Source organism: Grammomys surdaster, unplaced genomic scaffold (assembly GCF_004785775.1).
Source record: "Grammomys surdaster isolate TR1022 unplaced genomic scaffold, NIH_TR_1.0 64, whole genome shotgun sequence".
NCBI lineage: Eukaryota > Metazoa > Chordata > Mammalia > Rodentia > Muridae > Grammomys > Grammomys surdaster.
In genome coordinates this window covers 2,562,452-2,587,562 of record NW_021604566.1, presented here as the reverse complement: position 1 = coordinate 2,587,562, position 25,111 = coordinate 2,562,452, and the positions used below count along the sequence as shown (strand labels likewise).

The following is a 25,111-nucleotide window of genomic DNA, read 5'->3' as shown; positions in this document are numbered from 1 at the left end:
TTACAAAACAAAGACATTGTTTTGGCAGCTAGATTTGGCAAATTCCTGTAAAGGAACTTACTCATTGTATGTTTATGAAATAGGAGAAAGTACAAGGTGTATTTACATTTAAAAAAGGAATACTGTTCTTGGGAACAGACAGCTATGGGTTATGATCCCAACTGCCAAATTTTTGAGGTATAGTACTTAAATTCCATGACTCAGTTTTCCTAACAAAATGGAAACAATAAAAGTACCTGGCTGATGATATTGCTGAATATGTCTGATGAAATAGAGTTTGTAAATTGCTTTATAGTTTGTATATAGGAATTGCTGATAAATTTGAACTGTTACCACCATGTACTGTTTATCTGTTTTTTTTTTAAACTTCTATTTGATGGATTAAATAAAAGTCAGGTCTGTTTCTCATTATCTCAAAGAAACTAAAACATACCATGATGCAATAATTCCTCTCTAGAATGTATTTTCACTAGGAGTGGTTCCGTGGGGATATAAGTTGGAATAGTTGTTTGGTTTTTTGTTTGTTTGTTTGTTTTTGTCCTCCCCCTCACAATGTAAAATCTGCTTTAAAAAAAAGTTAGGATTCCCCAGAGCATGTAGGCAAATCCTATCAAGGGGTTGGTGGCCACTGCAGCTCACTGTTCATTTCCTTCTCCCAAAGGTAGGCAGTTACTAAGAGGGTCTATTTCCTCAGAAGATGGCTTGCCTCACAGAAGCAGGTCTTACAGGGAAATCAGAGCCCAGCGAGTAAAACAATTTCAGAAAAGTCAGTCAAACAGAGCTGACATATTTCAATATCAGTGACAGAAATACATTTTAAATTAGTGTGATGGGCTGGTTCACATGGTGAGAATAATTAAAGAAAAAGTTATAGAAAACAAATCCTCAGGACAGGAAACAAATCCCACAGTAGTGTTTCTAGGTCTCAGAATCTTCTGCTTCCTGCTTTCTTCCATCCACTGTGACACTCTACTAAAATGAGTGACAGCAGTCTATGGCCTCTCAGGTCTGGAGAAGATATCTGTTCAAAGGAGTATTGGCTAGGTAGGAAACATGTGTTTGTCACTGTAATTAATTCTTCTGGGATCTCTCAGCTAGAAGAGATTTGAGTGAGGGCTGTCTCCAGTTTCCATTTCTCTGTCCTCACTGTTATGGATTGTTAAGCCTGTCTGGTTTTGGGTTACAGAAATGATAATTTTGGTAACTAACAGTGGTTGGGCTTCCTACTCTGATGCTGACATGTGGGACAGACTGGATTACTTTATTCTTCTTTCTGTAAAGAATTTCTAACCTTCGGCTGTTTGATGCTACACCACAAACCTCTGGGTGAGTATCAGTATATAATGATGCACTATTAATCTGTGTTTTTAACTTTTCCTAAATGAGTTTGTACTTCCTTTTGAGCTTCTCTTGTATATTGAACCAACTTGCCTATCTCTGTGTGGTTAAGAAGAATGCAATGGTTTATTTTGGACAAGATGATGCAAGGAGTGAGTAAGAGTTTTCAAATATCCATTCCCCTCTCCATGATGGCATTCACAACAATGAATCTTAGCTCTAAGTTTGACTTTGCAGAGTACAGGCTTCTTTCTTTCTCCACTCTACCTCCATTCAAGCTAGCATTGAAATTCTAACCTGAAATAAAACTTTGTTGGATTAAACTTCTGATGTCTTTGGTGTTATTTATTGTTGTAAGAGATATAATGTCCTGAAAATGATTTCTGAAGAAAAAAGTCATGTACTAAAAAAGTTGCTAGCAACATGTGGTTAGAAAGTGAACATGGAAAGCAGGAAGAGCTACAGTCATTATACAATGGTAAAACACTTTGTAAAAACTGTCACTCTGGGGCTAGAGAGATGGCTAAGCAGTTAGGACTGCTTGCTGGGCATAGCCATCTGTAACTTCAATTCCAAGGACCTGACACCCTCTTTTGGCCTCTATAGGCACCAGGCACATGCATGATACACAAATATATAATCAGGCAAACACTCACACATTTAAGGAAGAAGAAGGAGAAGAAGAAGATAGAGGAAGAGGAAGAGGAGGAGGAGGAGAAGAAAGAAAAAGAAGCAACAGTAGAGGGTTACAAAAAGCTTTTAAAAGTCTTCCATATGCAATGTTTAAAGAGTAAGATTGTGTGTTTATATAGTTTATATAACATCCCAATATGTATGTCATATTATTTACTGTACTTTTCAAGATAATGAAGAAAGAAATGGCCTGGTTTTGTGAAGAGAAACAAGACTACAAGCGTCTAGAAATCTAAAGTTTTGACATGTTGTAAAAACCAATTGACTCATACTTTCAAAAGAAGAGGTAAATTCAGAAAGCATTTGCAACCTAATCAGTTGCTCAAGCTAGTGAAGTCATCATGGATCTTGGATAAGTACTTACAAGCACCACTTTACTAAACCAGCAAAACCCCTAAGTATAGTGTATTCTTTGTCCTTACATCACAGATAAATGTAGTCCTCATGTCAAGGACTTTTCACCACAGACCATCATTGAAAATGACAGCCAATCAAAATTCAGACGGGTGCAGCCCAGCTCCAAAGGATCCATCTATAAAATATCTTGCACACCTAAAGCTTGGGGCACATTATAGAAGTAAAGGAGGAAAGACTGTAGGAGCCGGAGGACCAGAGAGTTTTCTGTGAGCCTGTATCTCCTAGCAACATCAGAAGTGACTTATACAGTCTTGCTGGTATGACTGCATTAACATGAGCCGAATATGGACAACAAGAATAGGTGTGCCAAAGTGGATGGAGCAAGGAGCATGAGGCCCCAACTGCACACAAAAAAACTACAGGGAACTAAGGAATGCTGAGAGTGGGAAAAATAGTCTGTCCAAGGGAACAGCACACCAACTGGTTATCCAGCATCAATGGTCAGCCCTGAAAACATCTACAGACTGAGAAAGTTTATATATATGTGTGTGTGTGTGTGTGTGTGAGTGTGTGTGTGTGTGTGTGTATGTATGTAACAACAATTAATGAAAAAAAGAAGCATTGTATTTGGAGGAGAGATGGGAGAGGTTTATGAAAGGATTTGGAGGGAAGAAAGGGAAGGTAGAAATGATGCAATAATAGTATTATATCAAATATAAAAAAAATATTCAAAAAGAAAGAAAACACTTGAGAAAAACATCCTTGAAACCCCTCCCCCCCCATTTTTTCCCAGGAACCATATTCAGCATCATTTCTGGCAACTTAAAACCTCATGGTAAGCTATATTGTTTCAACAAGATGTGAAATTAATTCGATCTTAAACTTGGTGTCTGCATATGGGATGGATTCCAAGGTGGGGCAGTCTCTGGATGGTCTTTCCTTCAGTCTCTGCTCCACTCTTTGTCCCTGCATTTCCTTTAGACAGGAACAATTCTGGGTTTATATTTTTGAGATGGGTGGGTGGTCCCATCCCTCAACTGGGGACCATGCCTAACCGCTATATATGGTCTCTACAGGTTCTCTCTCCCCTTAATTGGGTATTTCAGCTAATGTAATCCCAGGTGGATCCTGGGAGCCTATACCACAATAAAACTCACAGACCATATGAAGCTCAAGAAGAAGGAAGACCAAAGTGTGAATGCTTTAGTTCTACTTAGAAGGGGGAACAAAATAATTACAGGAGGTAGAGAGAGGGAGGGAGGGATCTGGGAGGGAGTGGGAGTGGGAGGATAGAAGGGGTGGCAGAATCAGGCATAGGAGGAGACGGGGGTGAGAAGTACAGAGGGTAAGGAAATTGAATGAAGGTGTGTAGCAGTGGGGGATGGGGAACTGGGGCTAGCCATTAATGTGTTTTTAAAGAAAATGCTTTATTTATTTATTTATTTATTTATTTATTTATTTATTTATTATGTGTGCCTGTTTGATGAGTATACATGCATTATATGCTTGCAGGTGCCTGCAGAAGTCAGGGGAAGGTATTGAACTTCTTGGAACTCAAATTACAGAAGTTACTGAGCTATCTGATGTGGGTGCTGAGAACCAAATCCATGTCATCTGCAAGAACAGAGGGTTTTCTAACCATAGGCCATCTCTCCAGCCCCTAACCATGTGACTGCTGACTGTATTGTTCTTAAAAAATTTAGTGTTTGCTCTGATCTCAGTTCTACTGCAATTGAAACTCAACTTGGAAACTGGAATTCAGCTGAGGACATTTTACACAACTGCCATCCTATATATGTCTGAGTAGGGTGATGGAAGCCAAAAGACTCTCCCAGACTGTACTGCCATGCATCACAGAGAATAAGTGAACAGCATGGGAATCTTCTCCCGTGAAGCAAGTCTCCTAGTCCTCTGCACAGAAAGTCTTCTCTCAAGCTTCCCGGTGAGATTTCAGAAACAAGAACTGAATGAGAGCCAGATGTCTCCATCTTTCCTTCCTGGGTTGAACTTTTTATCATCATCTTCTATGCCATTGTCTGCTACTATCTGTTGGTCTGCTGTGGAAGGGGGTGGGAGATTACTTGTATTTTTAGATTCTACATCTTTAGAACAGGAAGTTCTACATTTGGCAACAGCAGGCATAAAGCAGTCACATAAAATCTAGAGATCTGGGATTGCAAACTGGTGTAGGGGTTGAAGGAATCTTTGGGGATGGATTTGGCATGTTCTGTTTTATTAGTAGTTATAAGAGTAGACTGGTGTGTTAAGCCTCCTTACATACAGGCAGGGCCATTAGACTAATTCTGGTTACACGCAGTGTGCAGAAATGATTCGTGCTGAAGCATAAGAGCAGGTGCAAGTTCTGCAGGCATTATTGTTCCCTGATGCAATAATCACTTGAATGGTACTCAGGTGATTATGCAGCTCAGGCCACCTTCTCCCTTCATCCCTCACCTTTAGTGAGAATAAGAAAGAAGCCATTGTTATAGGAAGCCATTAGGACTGCAGAGATAGTTTTTACTTTCAGTATCGAACTTTGGAACTTCAAAGCTGGCCTATACACAACATAATAAAAATATCAGTGACAAATTTTATAAGACTATATTGAGATATATGTTACAGAGCTATGAATATAAAGCGATATGATCTAGCTAAATTGAATGTTCTCATTGTCACAATCTGACCTTAGTCCTCATAAGTTCTTTCAGTTCTTAAACATTTAAGCTAGGCAGATGTCCAGAAACGTGTTCCTTTGCCATTGTAATATCATCCTATTATCTCTTTCATCAACATCAGAATTCTTTTGGGTACTAATCCATTCTCGTACTCTCAACTTCAATACTGCCCCCCCTGGGTAGATACATCTTTATATGTTGCTGACCAACCCAAGTCTACATCATAGTGCACTGTAGCTCCTAGTGTACTCCTCTAGCTGGTAGCTTCTGTGAATCACATATAAAATATCCTGCATATCAGATATTTACATTATGATTCGTAACAGTAACAAAATTACCGTTACAAATTAGCAACATAATAATTTTATGATTGGAGGTCACCACAACATGAGGAACTGTATTAAATAATTGCAGCATTAGGAAGAACCACTGGAATAGAGAGGTGGGAGTTATATACAACACAGAGGTAAGAAGCAGAGTGTGAAGGGAATGTACGCACTGTTGTTGGCACTTTGGAAAGAAAGCAAATGTTCACATATATCAAGTTTAATTATCAGTGTAATTGATCGAGCGGACACACACCTATAATTCCAGCACTCAGGAGGCAGAGGTGAAGGATCATGAGTTCAAAGCCATCCTTTGGCACCATAGTAAATTCTAGGATACCCTGGGCTACATGCAACTCTGTCTCTCAAACTAATAGAAACAAAACAAAAGGCCCTTTTACATTATTTTCAGTGAAACTGAATTTTAAGCTTGCATATTTAAACTTTAGGAAATAAGACTGTACTCTCCTAGCTAGTGGCTCCTGCGCTCACTACACACCTCTCCCGATGCACTATGGGGCTATGGTTTTCTTAATAAACAGAATATCAACATTTGTATGATCAGCATACTATGATCTCATGCGTATGATTTTCCCATCACTCAGAATGAATATAAAACCTAGTTCTATTATCTATGGTGTCATTTAAATGTCTTGATCAATATTAAGTGTTATCCAAAAGGTGACACTGGTCAAGGAAATGCATCAAAGTCAGGTAAATTTCAAGAAAAACAATTTTTTTTTTCCAGAACTACACACTTCCGAAATGGCTGTGTCTTGGCTTTCTTTTAGCAGGCATAAAATCAAGAAAGTGAAGTGTGTGTATATGTATGTGTGTTTGTGTATGTATGTATGTGTGTCTGTGTGTATCTGTGTGTATGTGTGCATGTGTGTGCCCGCACGTGTGTGTGTGTGTGTGTGTATGTATAGGGGAAAAACATGTGTCAATCAATATTACACCTCAGAAGCAGGGAAAATGTACACCACTTTTTTATAACTACATAGTCTAGGCTGGAATTCCACCTAATCCCTCTCATATTAGGTTTCTAAGGTATGAGATTTTAAGCCTGTGCCACTACATTTATCCCACACAAGTGTTAAAATGGCATAAATCAAGAACAAATGAACTAATAGAATGGCTATTACTAAGAACACACAAAAAATGCTAGCAAGGACTGTGCATGTTGGAGGGAACGTAAATTAGTCCAGTTTCTATGAAAATAAACATGGATATTACTAAAAAACCTTAGCATAAAACTACCATGTGATCTAGCTTTATCTTTCCCAGAGATATACCTGAAGGGATCTAAGTCAACATACCACAGGAATATCCGCACAACCATGTTTATTGCATCATTATTCATAATAACCAATATATTCAACCGACCTAGGTTCCCCTTAGGAAACTAATGGATAAAGAAAATTATATTATTTTAGCCACAAAGAAGGATGAAGCTATGTCATTTGCTGGAAAATGTATGCAACTGGAAATCACCATGTCAAGCAAAATAAGTCAGGCAAGGCAATACAAATATCACATGTTTTTCTCGTTTGTAGAATCTAAAACAATGGAGAAGAGAATGGCATGAAAGGAGACAGGGACCACTACAATACAGGAAGTAGATCCAAGGTGGAAAGAGGCAGGGTAGAAATGATTAAAGTATGCATGTGTGTGACTGAAAACAGTATAATGGGAAATAATTAGGGAAAGTGTTTTCCTTGGACAAGTTCTCATTTACTGTCTTTGCATGAGTCTATGATGAGCTGAACCATGCCTTTGAAGACATCCCTCTAAGCTCAAGCAAAGGAAGCTCAGCATCCCCTGCAGACCATGTTGATGTGCTGAGCCTGTTCAGATCAATTTCTATACAAAATTCATAGCTTCATAAAATACTTTAAATACACATGTATGTGTTGTGGGTTATGTCATTCATCCATTTACTTTTCCACTCAGGACATTTATTGAAGTATTGTGAGGTTCCAGGCAGCCTTCCATGGCTCACAAGCCGGAGTGAACAAAGTGGTGCTCTCCTCTGCCACATGAGTTATATATAACACATATGGGGGAGGGAGGGAGGGAGGGAGAGAGAGAGAGAGAGAGAGAGAGAGAGAGAGAGAGAGAGAGAGAGCGCGCAATAACATGAGAGCTGGACGATTATTTAAAAGTCACGATGAACTGTATAATAGGAATATTGGAAAAAGACTCATCAACTTTCAGTCTTTTAATAAATGTGGCAAATTTTAGGTCTCTATACGGAGGAAGATTGCGCCACTTTAGCAAAAGGCACAGTTACGTATTATGTCTTCATACTACCCAATGCTCCTACCAGCCCAAGGAGCAGAGGCTGGGGCTGGAGGCTGCATTTTTTTTTTGTCTCCGTTATTTCTATTTTGCAAACATTTCTCTTTGTTTTTCTTCTTCAGAAGTGTAGCTTTTATCAAGAAATCTTGCAGCCTATATAAAATTAAGCTTATTGTTTTTGATCATTTCTCTGATCATAAATGAAATTTATATGCACAAATTGATGAGTAGAATCAGAAGACTGTATATCATATACATTTTTGGATCTTGAAATACATTTTGAAGTGAGTCTGTAGGAAGGTTACATTTTCTCACTAATATCTTAGGATATGGGATATTGTGTGGATTTAAATGTTTTTATCCCAAACCATACATTATTGCTTTTCTTCCTTTCTTTCTTTCTTTCTTTCTTTCTTTCTTTCTTTCTTTCTTTCTTTCTTTCTTCCTTCCTTCCTTTCTTTCTTTCTTTCTTTCTTTCTCTCTTTCTCTCCTTTTTTCTTCTTTCCCTGTTTCTCTATCTCTCTTTCTTCCTTTAGTATGTCATTGGTGCTTTATTAAATTATGCATTGCTTTTTAGTGGTGAGGTTGACTTTTATAATGTTTGTTGGTTCTTCAGCATTTTTCTTTTTATTATAAAATAGCTATGCATGAAACACATTATTTTCTGTGATTTTTCCAAGTGACAATTTACATGCACAATCTTTGAGATTAAGAAATATTTTATGCATTCATTTTTGTTGACCTCTTTCCTCTGATTTCTTTTATTATTCTGCTCAGAAAATGTTTCATAGCCCAAGATCATTAAAAATACACATGTTGTACTTGTTTGTTAAATGTTTTAATTTTCATTGATGGATTTAACTTACCTGTTTTTATTTTGACAAGATAGAGCCTTAATTTGAGCCTTTTCCAATAGTCCATTTTCTGAATGTCATTTACTAATAAAAATAATTATTTTTCCATAGGCAAATGATGCTTTACCATTTGTCTAGTTTATATACACTGGACCTGGAACTAGAAATAATCTGCCTAAAAGAGTTTGCTTTAAATGTGGAGAGCGACTGTTTCCAGTACTTTTTGTCCCAGTTGTTAAAAGATTACAACAATCCTTAATACTGTACTGCTGGAATGGGTGAGACTAACCTGCGGAGGCATTTAGGACCCAGGGGAAAGCCAGGCTTGGTATAGAAGGACAGTCTCTGGCGCACACGCCTCCTACCCAAATCACAGCCCCGTGCTGCCCGGCTCTCATTCACAGCTTTCTAGAGAAATCTGAGCTCCAACTGCCAGGATAGGGGATCTCACCCACCCAGTTCAGCCTCGAGGACACCTGCAGAAACACATTCTCAAAGCAAGCCTGGGCGGCGGTGTGAAGGTATTTGTTGCCTTTTTCTTCCTTCTGTGTTCGCAGCGCCTCCCCGCCCGTCCCCGCTCTAGCGGTGCCATGGCTGCGGCGTTTCAGCACTTCGGCGCGTGGACAGCTCCCATCTGCAATCCCACTGCACTCCATCCCTTCTGCACCCCACTCTTCACCGCCTCCGCGGTCCATCCTTTTGCCACGCCGCACAGCCTGCGCTCCCCAGCCATCAGCACCCTATCTCCACCATCGCCGTCATCATCTCCACCACCACCGGCGCGGTAACTACAGTCCACACAACTGTGTCTTGTCACTTAGACAAAGCCTGAGGTCCGCAAGATAGAGAGGGAAGAGCTCAAGTTCTCAGGCATAGAAGGGAAAGTTCAGGTGGAGAGACCCCTGAAAACAAAGAGAGCCGTCTGCTTGAGAGAAAGGGGAAGTGGAGGCAGCAGGAAGAGACCTCAGCAAAGGGACAGATGGGGACTTGCCAGACACCAGCAGTTAGCCAGCTGCCTTTCAGCAGATTAGAGACTGTTTAGTTCAGGAAATTAACATGGCCTGAGGCATAGTGTGATTCCAGGAAGAAATGTTAGCTCAGCCCCGATATTCTGGTTTTCCAATGGAGAGTCACCAGGAAGCAGGGTGGGGGCGATGGGTGACTCACAGCACCCACATGGCTGTTTTTCTTCCTAAGCATTTACCGTAGAAACTCTGAAATTAAGTTTTTATTGAACTGTTCTATAAAATGAGAACCCCAAAGGTTAACTCTGTGGCCAAAATGAAAATTAAAACGATGGTCGTAAGAACCTAACGAATAAGGCTTTCACTAGGAAATTCTATTTCCTCAGACGTCTCCTTTTCTTGTCTACTTACTTCAATTACCCAGTCTTAAACCTCTCCTGGAAGGAGAACAGATATATTCTTTGCCCAAATGACCAAAGTGGTAATGATATTCAGAGCAGATGGCCTGGCTTTGTTCATTACTAGTCAAGGACTGGCTCAGATTTGGAAGATGAGATTTTTGTGTGCTTTCTCAGTAATCAGGCGATAACACCATTTCCCTATAAATAGTAAAGGGTAATAGAGTGCAGAAATTGAAAAGGCATTTATGTAACTGTGGTTTGCCTGGCTCTGCTTTACAGTGCTATCATTTTCTATCAAAGCTGATGGGGAGTTGAAACACCTTTCAGATAGCCCATTCATTTGGACCTGATGGTCCAGTCCTAGGTCATGGCACCTATTTGATTTAACCAGGATCATTTGCTTTATAAGAGCTAACAAAGTACAGCAAACAAGTGCTTGCATCTGTCATAAACAAGTGTATTGAAAGGGACTCACTGAATTGATTTTACTGAACTGCAAAGTATTGTAGTTTCTTTTGCTGTTGTTTTTGTTTTGTATATTTTTATTGTTTTTGTCAAGATAAAAATCGAGATCTTAATTTAAAAGTGTGATATCTAAGTAGAAATGTAGTCAGGTCACTGGTCACAAGAACATTTAAACTAAAGCACAGAAAGCCCCACTCAACAGTACCCTCGTGTATTTAATCTGCCTCTTGGAAGAGGGATACTGAAGCTAGTTTTGTTCTTGCTTGTCTTTAGAGGCACCACCCAAAAGTAAAGAGACTCACAAACAGATATGTTCTGGAAGAAGCCTTGTGCAAAAATTTATGCTCAGTAATCTTCATGAATGAGGACTAGTCACATCATGACAAAAGTTTACTTACTGTTACTAATTATATGAACTTAGGCTCAGTTCTATTTGTCTCAAAATTTTACTCATTTTTTTAAGCTCAAAGCATTAAAATATTTGGCAAAGCGTATTGCATTTAGTCACCTACTTACTGTCCTTAGACTGATAGTATGCATAACAACCAGGGACTCTCAAGTCTCTGGGAAAGACTTTTAAAACTCCCTTATCTGTGAGCAAACAATGGTCCAGACCAGGAGGTTGGAAAATGTATCTGTATTACCAATTTGAGCTGCTTCACCAGAAACACAGGCCCGGAATGCAAAGCTTCCAAAGATGCTGTCTTCCTGTGCTTAATGTAATTTCCTGAGGCGGTTGAGATTTCAAAGCAGGGCTGCTTCAGCGAGATTTACAGGCACCTGTCTCAGAAGCAATGCTTCTCCTCTCTGTATGAAATATGCCAAGCTTATTTATTTTTATAGAGTGCTACTATTGTGGCTTTCATACATTGTTTTTTTTTTAGTTAGGGCTGTTTATCTTTCATATTGATAATAACAAAACTTTCTCATTTAAAAATGAATTTAAAGGCAAAAGGAAACATTTTGTTTTCTAGCACAGTGCCCTCTTCGTGGAAGGGTATAGAATTTTAGGATCTGAGTGTCTACTTCCTAAAACACGAAATCTTGGACTCTTAGAACAGATTATGTCTGCTTACATCTTTGGTTTGATAAGAGAAACAACTTATTATCTCTGAGAAATCTACCCTTGACTTCACAAACTCTGTTGCTGCAGAACCACCCTTCATAAATGGACTCTGGCTGGCGCTGATCTTCTCTGCTCTTTGTGACACTGTGACTCAGACAGAGGAGGTGACAAGCAGCACAGAGATAAAAAGCCTGGCACTTGTATGAATATATTAACCCAGAAAAGCCCTCAGGGTCCTCCCTTCTTATACCCTTTCCCAAATGGTCATTGTTGAGATAATTATCACTCATTCGGGTTTCCCTGGAATGAAGCTTTAAGAGAGAGCCCACAGTGTGAATGACCACAAGTCTGCAACCCTCATTAGCCCAAGTGCTGCATCGCTTTAGAGAAAACTGAACTCTATTTCCAGTCCAAGTTTTTCTTGGCTTAAAGAAAGTTTGGTTCACCTGGACGTATAAACCAGCTGGTCAGACTCTGTCTGCCCCATAAAGAACCTTCATGTATTCAGATATAAGTTCATTATTCCCCCACCTTCTCTCAGTTTTCTCCATCCGGTCACCCTGTGCTGTCTATTTTCTGTGGACTTACTCTATGTCAGGACATATGGAAAATGCCCTTTGTAGTAGACTAATTTCCCAGATACTTTTGTTCAGCTTGACTTCTGTGTAAGGAAGAATGTTTCAGGGTGAGGTACTCTGTGTCCTGGGCTCTAACAGCTGAATCTCTGATTCTTAGATATCATCCAGATATCTAGCAATCCCTTGCCCATTTCTGTTTCTTAAAATAGCATTGCCTCAATTCAGATTCTATTATTGCTCAAATGGTATTATGTAAACGTCCGTACCTATATGTGTGTCACATGCATAGGTTACTTGGTGTTCTGAATTTTACAGATTTGGAAGAAACAGGAACAAAGCGGTGGGCCAAGAGAAAATGGAGGGGTTCAAGTTAACAGGCTTTATAAGCAAACTTCTCAAAATGGAGTCATCTGACATTTTTTCACACTTTCTTTTTTCATTCTCTTTATTTCTCCTTATTTCTCTCTTCCTCTCTTCTTTCCCTCCTTCCTTTCCTCTTTCTCTTTTCCTCCTCATCCCTCTTCCTTCTCCCCACTTTTGCCTTTCATCTTCCCTTTCTCCCATCCTTTCTTTCTTCCCCTTTCCTTCTTTTTATGTGCTATATAGTATGCAAGCATTGGTTGATGTAATTTATAGGGTGACATAGTAAGCTCCGTGGGAGCCATTGCCCGTATGAACAGATATGCTAGCAACATGCTTTGTTTCTCTATTACTGTGGTTCTGCTGCCCACAGACACTGTGAGATTTGCTTTGGGACAGGTCATCCATCCCAGCAATTTGAGGTCATTGCTTCTCAGATCTGATTTTATTGCTCAGTCAGTAAGTCAAGGGTGCTTCTCAGTAGTCTGTGTTCCCAGTAACCTATGAAGTTATGAGAATGCTACTGACTAATGAGCTACTTTTGGTGAAATTCTTGATTGATACATAGTAGTTACACATATTTGTGGGACACAGTGTGATCTTCCAGTGAATGTATATACTGTGCAATGAGCAAATCAGATTGTCAGTTCCTCATATTGAGAACCTTTCTACTTTTCTCTTGGTTTTAAGATATGTAGTCATTGTAAACTGTAGTTGACCCACAGTGCTCTGAAATAATGGAGCTTGTTGCTAAGTCTAGTAATGTTCTGGTACTTGTCTCACTTCTTCTCCATCCTTCCTCCCCTTTGCGCCTCTACCACTCTTCTACTAAATCAATGTGTTTTGTCTCTTATAAGTGAGGGAAAGCATAGTATTTGTTTTTCTGTGTCTGGCATATTTCACTTAACATGATGAATGGACCTCCCTCAAAGAAGGAAGGACAATAGTTATCCCTCTTATTTAAATTTCCTACCATCAGGTGGAATTAGTAATGACCATTAACTACAATGAAAGGCAAACCATTCCAGCTTCCGAGGAAGTTCCAAGGTCAGTTGAGGGGGAAGTTGTGGAGGCTCTTCTTTCCTCTCATCCAACTCCAAAGCCTCTTTCTCCATTCTACGTTCACCTGGCAGTTTTCTTCATTTTGATCCTTGCTGGGCCCATTGTTGTCCCAACTACATTCATGAGAAGAGCCTCAGTTACGTAGATGACCTGGAAAAGCAGAGTGAAAGAGGCAATTTGATGCCAATTTGGGGAGCCTCATCTTTCATACGCCTCTAGATTATTTTTCTCAAATAACGGAGTCCATTTGGAGAAATATCTTTTTCCTTTGAGACAAAATAGTCAAGCGTTTCCATCTCCTCTCTTCCTCTCGCAGAGATATACCTACAAAACAGTCCTGATTCACTTTGGATACGGAGTGCCAACTGCTTGGGACAGCTTTTGGCAGGAGAGCAACATCCTATGAAGACATTTCAGTCTAATTTTCCACATATCTATAACCTTTTCCACCATGCACTCTCTCCACAAGATTAGAAAGAGAAATGTACCCTAGTGCAAACCTTCTCCCACCTTAAATGACATAGAGGCAGCAGGAACCTCTACTGGTTTCCAGCTTGCCTAGCCCCCTTTTGCTTTGTCACACAGTAAACTAAAACCATGAAAGATGACAAAAGATTGTTCTAGAATTCAGGAGTCAACTGTCTGCCAAATTGCTCCAATGTACCTGAAGCCTAGTCTATTTTCATTTTGATCTGGCATCTATTTTGGGTAAGAAGTTCTCAGTGTCTCCATGTTGATGGAACTCCTTCCAACTTACTTTTAACCTTTCTCAAGAGCGGGAGCAAATGGAAGCACATGACTGTGTTTGGTTGCTATTTTAAAAGGATTCAAGGGAATCTACACAATGAATATTTATGGAGCAGGAGTAAGCCCTGGGTTAGGGCTGAGCTAAAGGTGATGGAATGTTGACAGTGAGCCAGGGCTAAATTCTGATCATGCTACAGGTACACTTTCTGATGATTAAAGGTCTCCCCTCTGTCCTTCCAAACTCTCCCCACCTCTGCTAGGGAGACTTCCTATCTGAAAGTTGGCAAATATTTGATGAAAGTCAGTGCACAAAGCAACATATGCACTCAAGGCTTTGGTCCCTTTGTCTTCATAATGAAAGAAGTCCTACAAACCACATCAACCCCGTGAAAATTCAACAACTACAAAGACCCATTTCAAAGACTGACACATTCTGAATGTGTAATTAACAACCCCTAGGCTTGAAGTGTGGGTTCTGCTATCACTAAGGGAACATGTTAGCATTCTGGAAAGATCTCAGAATTGCCCAGAGGAAGAAGCTATGTTCAGTGTGATTGTAAACATTGGTCTAAATGGTCCAGTATCATCTACTTTGACTTCACTTGGTATAAAATTCCTTGCACTCGGTGTGCCACTGCATGCCTATAATATGAACAATCAAGAAGTTGAGGCAGGAGGATTGTGAGCCTGAAGCCATCTGAGTTACATAGCAAGTCCCCTTTAAAAAAACCACAAAAATAACAATAACCAACTAAAAGATAAAACAATCAAAGCAAACAAATTAAATTGGCATTCCTTGGTGAATATATATGCCAATTACATATTTGGAATGGAGTTTTAAACAAAATATGTTTAAAATTTGTAAATTTTTCCTTTTGTCCTAGTGGATGAAATAGTTGATTAGACTTTAATCTAATCTTAATCACATCTTAATCTTAGTGTTTACTGTAAGGATTCATTTTTCTTTCTTTTGTAAAAGTAGAAACTCACAAAATATGATTTTCTTATTTCATATTTATATCAATATACATGTGAATTTCTTCTATGCATTACTAAGAACACAAAGAAGTCACACTACTCTGAAACTTTATTTATTAGTAATTTGTGTCCATATATCTCAAAGAATATTAAAGTTTTATAGGTTCTGTTGTTTCTGTTTTTGAGACAGAGTCTAATTTTGTATCTCAAGTTGGCCTCAAATTCATAATCCTTTTGCTTCAATCTCCTGAATCTTGTGATTGAAAGTTTAGTCACTATTCCTAGTGAGGTTTTACAGACATTATCTGTCTGATCATGACAATATTCCCTTCCCTTTCCACATGTCATGCCTGATGTGTGAGTAAGCGTACCACTGGGTGTCTGTATATGTGTGACTGAATGTGTGAATGAGTAAGTGTGTGTTACTGTGTAAATGTGAGTGTGTGAGTGAGTGTGCGTGAGAGAGTAAATGTGAGTATGTGTATGTGAATGAGTGAGTGTGTAATTGTGTGGCTGACTTTGTGATTTTGTGAGTGAGTGAGTGAGTTGTGTGAGTGTTTGATGAGTATGTAAGTGTGTGAGTGAGTAAACATGAGTATGTGAACGAGTAAGTGCATGAATGTGTGTGTGTGTGTGTTAATGAGTATGTGAGTGTTAGGATGCAGCTACAAAAATGTGTTGTTAAAGATGGCAACTCCTTAGAGTTAATGGATAGCCATGAACAAAACATGGACAGGTAATTTGCAGTATGAAGGTTTGTTATGTGTGTGTTTGTGTGTGTGTGTGTGTGTGTATCCATATTTTGGTCTAAGCTCCCAGTCTTTCCTTTATTTTTCACCTAATAATTAGTAATCTGACTTTAGAGATTGACTGGAAGTTAGATAATGTAATGTTAAGCCTCTTGGCACAAAACAAGCAGTCACAAGTATTTGTCATTTCCCATGCCACCACTAGCTCATTATTTGACTTTAAGCCAGCCCAGAAGCTAGTGTGCATCTCAGCATCTTTTATTTATTAGGAGACAACATAATTATGATTTTAACAAGAATATAGCTAATGGCAGATAGATTTTTTTCATTTCATAAGCATCTTCAGTTGTCTCATTCTCATGATTTTACCTTAGTTTTTTCCAGTAAATTATATTTCTTTGACACATTGTAACAAAGGAAAGGACAATTGATGTAAAATTCTTTGAAACGTTACACAGTTTCAGAGAGGACATTGCTCTGATTGTTCTGATATCTTCCAGGTATTAATATGGGTTTCTGAAGATGATAATAAAATACATGAGTATAATCTGTGATCGAGGACCTGAAATAGGTTAGACTTGAAAATCTCTGCTTCACTAAGAGGCTTTTTTGTTACTCTTCATGCAGATAAAAATATGTTATGCATTTATAAGCCACTTCCTTAAGAATGACTTGTGTATGAGAAAATATGTGCATAGATTTCTTTTTGACTCAATTGAAATGAAATGCTTATCTGGAATCTACGGCTGTCAGGCATTTAAATTCCTAGTAGTAGAGACTTCTTTTTCTCCTCATTTATCTAAAACACACAACCCAAATTTCTAGTTTATTAGAAAATTTCACAGTTTATAAGCATAAGCATTCTAGCTTGACCTCCCAAGAGATACTCCTCTTTCAGAATACAAAGCCACGAGTGATCCTGTAGCACTAGGGAGAGCTGTTTTCTGCACCTGCTGAAAGCTCCCTCTCTGTTTGTTGAGTAGACTTCACTGTTGGTGGCATGGTTGACCCTTTCTGAGGCATGGTAAAGGGTGAGTCTTTCCGAGACTATAGCAGGGTCTTTGATCTGTTATATTGGCAAAGGAAAATGTTAAAGAATAGAACCGACTATTAGTGACAGCTGGAAAGGCACAGGCAATTGAATTTTAAATAGCTCCAGCCATTTTCCAATGTTAAAAAGAGGATAGAGGTAGTGGGTATCTATCTGTATGGTACAACACTGTCTAAGGCTGTCCAAGGAACTCTGGGAACCCAGAGGCAGATTTGGGTTCACAGAAGGGTTAGTATGGAAGAGCTATGAGGGAAGGAGAGTGAGAATCTGGAACACTGAGAAGAATGTCAAGCAGATGTTGAGTAGCAAATACTTAAACCTCTGCTACACAGCAGAGGCAAGCCAGCACATGAATGAAGAACATAGCCCAGAGAGATTATTTGGACTATCATCCTGTTTCTATCTCTTGGCAAGACATTGAATTTTTTGCATCTTATATTCTACTCATTTTGTCTGGTCTTTCTAAAATGTAGTATATAAAGAGACTATGTGAGTGTCTGGGACATAATAAATACAGCAATAGTAAATAAAGAATTATAGCTATTATCATTATTATGAATACTACCAGGAAAGTAAACCACTTTCACTTATGAGTAGGACTTCAAGTCCAATGTAACCTATCATCATTCAAAAAAGTCCAGTGAGAACACAAGCCTGTTGTTGATTGGAAACACCACATTGTGATAAACATTCTTTATACAGCTTTTCTTGTGCCCTAACTAGCATTGATTGGTGTTATTTAAATAGCAGTTGGTTCAGGATTCCAGGATGAAGGATTTACCTTTAATGAAATATATGTATCATATTAAGCATGAAATCCAGTGACCCTGGCTGGACTGTTCTCACTGGAAGCTTCTACTGCACACTGAGCACAGAATAAAGATGTAGATTGGAGCAAATTTATTTCAGATATTATAGATCAGAGGCATAGCTATGTATGGAGGCAGAGCATGAAATATGCAACCTCAATTCTCCCCTTGAACCCACAGTAATTTATCTGGGAAACATTGTTGAGTTCCTTGGACTGTGAGGTAAGTAACTTGCTCCAAAGCAGCTTTAAATCTTCTTCAGGGAACAAGCTGTTCCTATGCATTGTGCTCTTAGTGCTGCGCTCCTTGGCTTGGAACTGTGAACATTACCCAGAATGCTTCAGTGAGACCAGGATTGAAGTACAGTGTGCCAAGAGGAAATTCTCTAGGGGGTTGGGAGGGGGATTCTTTAGAGATAAGGGAGGGAATTAAAGGTTAGCTAGAAGGCTTTAAGAAAAACTAGCTTGCCCCAGATGTGGGAGAACCACCGACTTATAAAAACAGCATTTTAACTGGTATTTTTTATTGATGCTTGTATAACTGGTAGCATCTGCTGCATCATGAATACTGTCCTAGGCACTGGGAAAATGTCAGTGGTCACAATGAACTTCTTTGCTCACAGATCTGACCCTCTTTTGTCACATATCTGAGAATTCACAGATCAATAATAGATGCTCTCCTTTTATAGAAGATTCTGAATAAAAGGGAGAAGGGAAGATGCTAATAAGACATGGTATAGTTAAATGTGTGTGTATCACCTGATTTCTGATTTCTGAAGGTTGGGAAGGGTTTCCTGGGGAGAGTGACTTTCATATTGAGTTCTGAAGAATGAAGAGGAGTTGGAGACTAATAATGGATGTTACTCACAGTGTGATATGAGTGTATTTCAGTTGTAATACAGAAAGTAATGGGAATGCAGAAAATAAACTGGCAGCAAAGGCCACAGTAGAAAGCCTGTTTCTAATCTAAACACTGAAGTGGTTGATGGTCTCAGTTATGTCAGCAACCAGGGATCTGGAAAGATGGGAGGATTCGAGAGCTGGTAAAACTGTGACTGCCTGGTAGTGGATGCTGAAGGAGAGGCTAATAAGAGATGGCTTTCAGATTTCCAGTATGTGAAACTTCATGGGGGTTGTCATTCACTAAGAGGTGAAGCTGGAAGATCAAATTCAGGATGGGGAATTATGAATAGCTGAGTTTTGAGCATAATGTGTTTGTAGTATTACATTATCTGCAGGAAGATGCTCAGTGGGCAATGGAATGAGGAGCCTGGAGATCAGAAGAAAGCTAGGGACAGAAGCTATTTGCCTTCAGGTAGACAGATCATAGGGCAGGATCCTGAAAATTCTGGTATTGGCTTGCACAGAGGGAGAAGAATGAACAGGGAAAGGCAAGAAGCTGGAGGCAGGGATGGCCAGGGCATGTGGACAAGAAAGGAATGAGGGAAGGAGAAGATGGTCTAAGAAGGAAAAGTTTGGTGTCCAATACTAATGAATATCCCCTAAACTGGAAACTGAGAATTGTCTTTTGGATGTAGCAACATGAATGTCTTTCAGTACTGTGTGGATTGCTTCGTACCCTTCCAGTTTGTTTGTTTCAGATTCTTCATTGTTAGTGTCTATCTTAGCCAGGGTTACTATTGCTGTGATGAAACACAAAGGACTAAAGAACTCGGTGAAGAAAGTGTTTATTTGCCTTACATACCCCGATCACAGGCCATTGAGGGAAACCAAGGCAGGAACTCAAAGAATGCATGAACTCAATGAAGGCATGGACCTGGAGGCAGGAGCTGATGTATAGGTCATGTTTACTGGCTGGATGTAGAGGAAGGGTGATGTTTACTGGCTTTCTCCTCATGTTTTGCTCACCCTGCTTTCTTATAGCACCAAGGACAATCAGCCTAGGTGTGGGCCTAGCCACAATGGGCTAGGCCCTCCTGCATCAATTACTAACAAAGAAAATGCTGTACAGACTTGCCTATAGCTTGATCTTATGGAAAAAATTTCTCAGTTGATGTTCCTGCTCTCAGATGACTCTAGCTTGTGTCATTAGTGCGTATGTGTCTATAACAATGATACTTCCATCTTTGGTTTCTTGGTGAGAAGATGTTGCTCAGAATGTCTAAGATCATGGTGAGTGCAGGGATGAATTGGAGGAAGGAAGCACACAAAGAAAGTTTCAGAGAATACAAGTGATTTTCTTTTCTTTCTTTTTTTTTGATTTTCTTTTTTTTGTTTGTCATTTATATGGAGAAATAAGATGATAATCAAAACTCTATTATTTTCCTATGTAAAACAGTATCTCAGGACAATAGAAAATGGACGGATTTAGAAGCCCATATGGGTGAGGTAGAGAGCAGATTGGGAGGCTTGGGTGCCTGTGGTTTCTTAGCAGGAGTGGAAGAAGTTAAAACAACAAACCCCATATGAGCCTGCAAACCTTTCTCACGGCTTGGAATGTCCTTCTTGAAGGTCAAGCTTCCAGCCCTGAACTTGTCTGGCACAACCCAGCCTGTTGGCAATATTCTTTCCATTAATTAGGCACCTTAGGGTTAGGTTAGGATGACCTTTTGTATTCTCAAGCTGCGAAGGGCTGGCTTTAAAGATGTGAGGAACAGATTTATGTCTGAGATACTAGTGTGAGAAATGAGACTAATGGGAAATAGTCAGTTGTATAGCAACCATGCTATTTCTGCTGTATCTAGGCCTGTGAACGGCCTCGTACGCATGCTTCAGCATAACCAACAACACAACCACTCATTACTGAAATATCACTCTATTGCTAGTCTGACCACAGACCATTATATTAAGGAGTCACTCACTGTAACTAAAAACTTTGTGAATGTATTTCAAATATTTGTATATTAACCATTCAAGTTGTTAATAATAAGGCCAAGCGTCCTATCTTAAGGATTATATGTGGTTAGTTAAAAGGTATATACTCATCTAAAGAGAAATAAACTCTTTTCTATCTAGGTTTTAATTATTTGCCTGGATATTCTCTGCTTCATCTCTCTCTTGTTTCTTTTATGCTTTTCAGTAAGCAATGGCTTCAGTTTTCCTTCTCTTTTGGATGGCCACCACTACATAGGGCCTGAATGTCCTGCTGTTTTCCAAGGATAGAAAGAAGACTCTGTACCTGTCTGTTTTGGGACCAGTCTTGTAGGAGAGGCGTCGAATGGGCCACGGATTCAGCGCACTTTCATGTGAATGGGACCAGTTTCTGTTCTTCCCAAACATCAGAGCTTAAGCGCTTGGGAAGGAGATTTGGCCAAGATGACACATTTACAGGCTGGGCTCAGTCCAGACACTATAGAGAAAGCTCGCCTGGAACTGAATGAAAACCCAGATGTTTTACATCAGGATATTCAACAGGTCAGAGACATGATCATCACCAGGCCAGACATTGGGTTTTTACGTACAGATGATGCCTTCATCCTGCGATTTCTCCGAGCCAGGAAGTTTCACCAAGCGGATGCCTTCAGACTCCTGGCCCAGTACTTTCAGTACCGCCAGCTAAATCTGGACATGTTTAAAAACTTTAAGGCAGATGATCCCGGGATTAAGAGGGCTTTGATTGATGGATTCCCCGGAGTGCTGGAAAATCGTGACCACTACGGCAGGAAGATTCTCCTGCTGTTTGCTGCCAATTGGGATCAGAGTAGGTAAATGTAGATAGTGTCTTTACTTGGCTTTGCTTTGACATAGCATCATCACTGCATGCTGGGGTTGTATCGCTTTGTAGGTCAAAATTCATTCCACATGCCCTCAAAGAGGTTTTAAGACCCAGGTATAATGTCACTCAAAAATAAGACTACAAGAGAATCACAGCCTCTGAGTTGTACTGGACTTTAGAAGTAGGCATTTCACTCATCAAATAGGGTCATTTATTTTAATAAATTCAAAGCTGATGTACTAGAAGGCCCATCTATTCTCTTTGGCATTATCACCATTAGCAAAACTAAAGTACAAAAAACAAAACCACAGTACAAAAAACAAAACAAAACAAAAAACAACAAAAACAAAACAGATTCACTAGATTGGTTTCCACACATAAAATAGTTTTGTGGAATCTCTGTAAATTTAATAGTCTCCTCTTCTGTGTGGCAATCTTCCATACGAGTGGGCTCCCTTGTTAAATGTGCTTTCTAGAGCCCCACACTCTACATACCTATGTGTCCTTCTTCATCTTCTACCTGGTCCCTCATGCCGAAACGTGGGATCATATTTGGCATTGGTCTCAATATCTGACTTCTTCTCGAATTCCACCTACCCCTACCTTTCCTCTTAAAAATCATTTACAGTATCTTCACTTCTCTGCCCCTATCGCTTTGACCAAGTTTGGGTTCACATTATTTTATGAAAACAATTATAACAGAAATGTAAGATCACACTGCTTAGCAGATAACCTTTTTTTTTTTCTGGTGTTTACCACATTTTCTACAGGTTATTTGTATGATCTCATCTAACCAAGCAGGACCTTAGAATTATAAAGGTTACTGCCATTTCCCATACTTCACATTTGATGACACCAGAATCTGTGAAGTTATGAACCTGGATTCACTGTCACACAGCTAGTGAAGCCAGAACGGAAATTGTGTCCTGGTTATGTGACTTAAGAACCAGTTGTCATAACCCAGCTATGTAATGCCACTATGTGTCATGAGATCAGGGAAGATGGTGCCTTCTGCATGTTTATTCCTTTGCCGGGTAGTACAATAACCAGTCAATGCCGACTGGGGAGAAATGGAAGGAACCACTTGCTAGAACATCCACTGTGGCTGGGGTTTCACAACAATATCATGGATGAAAATTTTATGCTCGTGGGATGACACATGCTTAACGGAAAAATACATCAAAAACCTTCCCAATGCTATTTAAAGGAACTACTGGTCTGTCTCTCCATTGCCTCGTGCTACTGCTTTCCCTAAGAACAGCAGAAGTGCAGGGGGGTTTCACAATCATTGGCTACTTCCTGTTTGATAAATCAAGGCAGAGCCTTCTGGCTCTGGAAAAGTGCACAAACGTCTCCACATGATCAGCCTAAACTTTAGTCAGATCTTCACCTGAATCAATAATAGTGATATGGAATAGATATCATGTTTATCAAGTTCACATTGTAGTTCATGGTGAGCCTTGCTTTACATTGCTCCACGGATGAGAAAGATGGATGGATTTTTATATTAATTCACCCATCTTTTAATCAACACGCATGTAGAGGTCTGAGTTTGAGGCACTTGAGACCATGATGAGACCATGCGGTCTTTGTCAGTGAAGACCCACGTGCAGGTCATGATCCAATAAAAGGCACAGTATATATATGGCTAGATGCTACCCTCTACTCAATAATTACTCCTGAGACATAGGAGCCATAGACATGACATCTAAACAGAAGGGAACAGTCTTACTCCAAAGGATGGTACACTCACATTTTGGCTCTAGACACCAGACATTTTGGATGATTCTGGAGACTAATCATGCTGATGTCATTGTGCTAAATTGCCAGTGTTCTGAGGCTTCCATCTGCTAGGACGGACTGTGCACTGAGCACCACTGAGCTTTGCTGCTCATATAAAGACATGAACCATAGTGAGATGTTTTATTTCGTGTTAAGATTTGCTCTGTATATATCCCCAAATATGTCATGAAGAAATAAGAGGTAACCAATCTCTGAGGAAATAATGAAAATGTTTATGATTATGATAACCTTGGACAAGTTACTTCCTTCTCTGTTCCTTGAATTCCTCATGTGTAAAATAAGATTCTAGCTCTAATGACTCATGAGTGAGAAGCCCATTCAGCCTCATCCGATGGATGAGAAGGGATTCTCAGATTCACTTTATAGGCTCCCCATTTGCTCAACTTTTAAAAAATAATCTCTTTTCTCTTCTCTTTCTCATAGTCCCATGACCTAATTTTCTTCTAACTATATAATTTTATCCAAACCATTTTGCTTTTGACAAAGTGGTATTGGTAAGTCTATCCACTTGGCATTAAGTCAGATGCAAAAAAAAAAAAAAAAAACTAGTTTGAACATGAGTATGACCATCCCACTTGTGGTTATATGCAAGTACCCTCCTTCAGATTCGTTCCTCTCCTGTAAGGCACAGGATAAAAGCAATGCCTTTATATGGAGTGGGAGATAGCAGTGTCATGCTGAAGTTCATTGTTTGGCATATGACAAGCATTCAGTAGACACTGGCTTCTGGTATTATCACTACTATTTTAAAAATCTGACTTCAAAAATAATGGCAGACAGATGGCAAATAAATTAGAACTGGATCCAGGAGGACACTATTTCAAAGCAAGAGTGGGATTTTACATGCAAGTAATCCACCCACTTGACTAAAGCACCTGCTTGTTTTCCCCAGATACCTGTCACACAGACCCTGCCCAGATGAGGTCCAAAAGGCCAGGGAAATTCTCACAGGCTTTGTAACGTGATTGCGCCTCTCTGGCGGTGTCAAATGATCAGGCAGTGATTTGAATATCTCACGTGAAAGGTTTACTGAGATTAAGATGATTATTAATATTTATTAAAAAGATGTAGTCTTTCATCCATCTTGACCTGACCCATGTATGAAAGTGACCAGCTGGTAGCAAGTCACAGCAGAGGCATGGCAGTAATTGAGTTACCAGAATTCAAGCTGGTCTTGCCCAGAGCTGGAAGCTCCAAGAGCAGAAATCTGTATAGTTTCTGTGCTTTCTGCAACTACCAGGCTGAGCTGAATGAGTTAAATACAAAAGAACCATACAATCATTCAGACAGTGAACATGGCTAGCACTTGTAGAGCTGGCAGAGTCATTATTCTAGTGCACACCTTTGATGTGCATTGGGAGCAAGGCGATGCCCTCACTCAATGATTCCTCTGATCACTCACCTTATCTCATAGCAGCATTAGCAAGACTTCCCAACCTGCTCCTCTAAGATCCCCCCCCACCCAATCCATTTCTTGTCTTTTTTTTTCTGAGATGCAAATCTGGATGTGAGCCTTTGCTGTCAGGACCCTGGTGCTGCAAAGGGAAAGGCAAACAGAAGCACATGCTTATTTATTCCTGGATCTCACTTCAGTCAAAAACAAAAGTTAAGCTTGGGCCCCATTGTTTTACTGTCTGGAGTCCCAAATTCTCAAGTGGAAACTGGATAAGACATCAGGACTCTCAGGCTGCTGCAAAGACAAATCCAATCTTGGAAGAGTCCCGGAGGCAGAAGAGATTGAATGATGAACTCTGAAGTTAGGTGGCCACCTTAAGTTCCTGCAGCCTCCTGAAAGTCCCACACCTTACGATGTAGTAGAAATCCTATCATGCAGGGGTGGTGACCACAGGCTTACACT

General features: G+C 39.7%; 1 protein-coding gene across 1 annotated transcript in view; it reads left to right on the top strand.

The window, feature by feature from the left end:
* Window positions 1-8,909: 8,909 nt before the first annotated feature.
* Window positions 8,910-25,111, top strand: part of Clvs1 (clavesin 1) — a 185,664-nt gene continuing 169,462 nt past the window's right edge. The window contains exons 1-3 of the mRNA XM_028768578.1: window positions 8,910-9,065; window positions 19,805-19,966; window positions 20,815-21,439. Of these exons, the coding sequence (XP_028624411.1) occupies window positions 20,985-21,439 (455 nt within the window). The 5' untranslated portion in view covers window positions 8,910-9,065; window positions 19,805-19,966; window positions 20,815-20,984. The remainder of the gene's footprint in view (window positions 9,066-19,804; window positions 19,967-20,814; window positions 21,440-25,111) is intronic.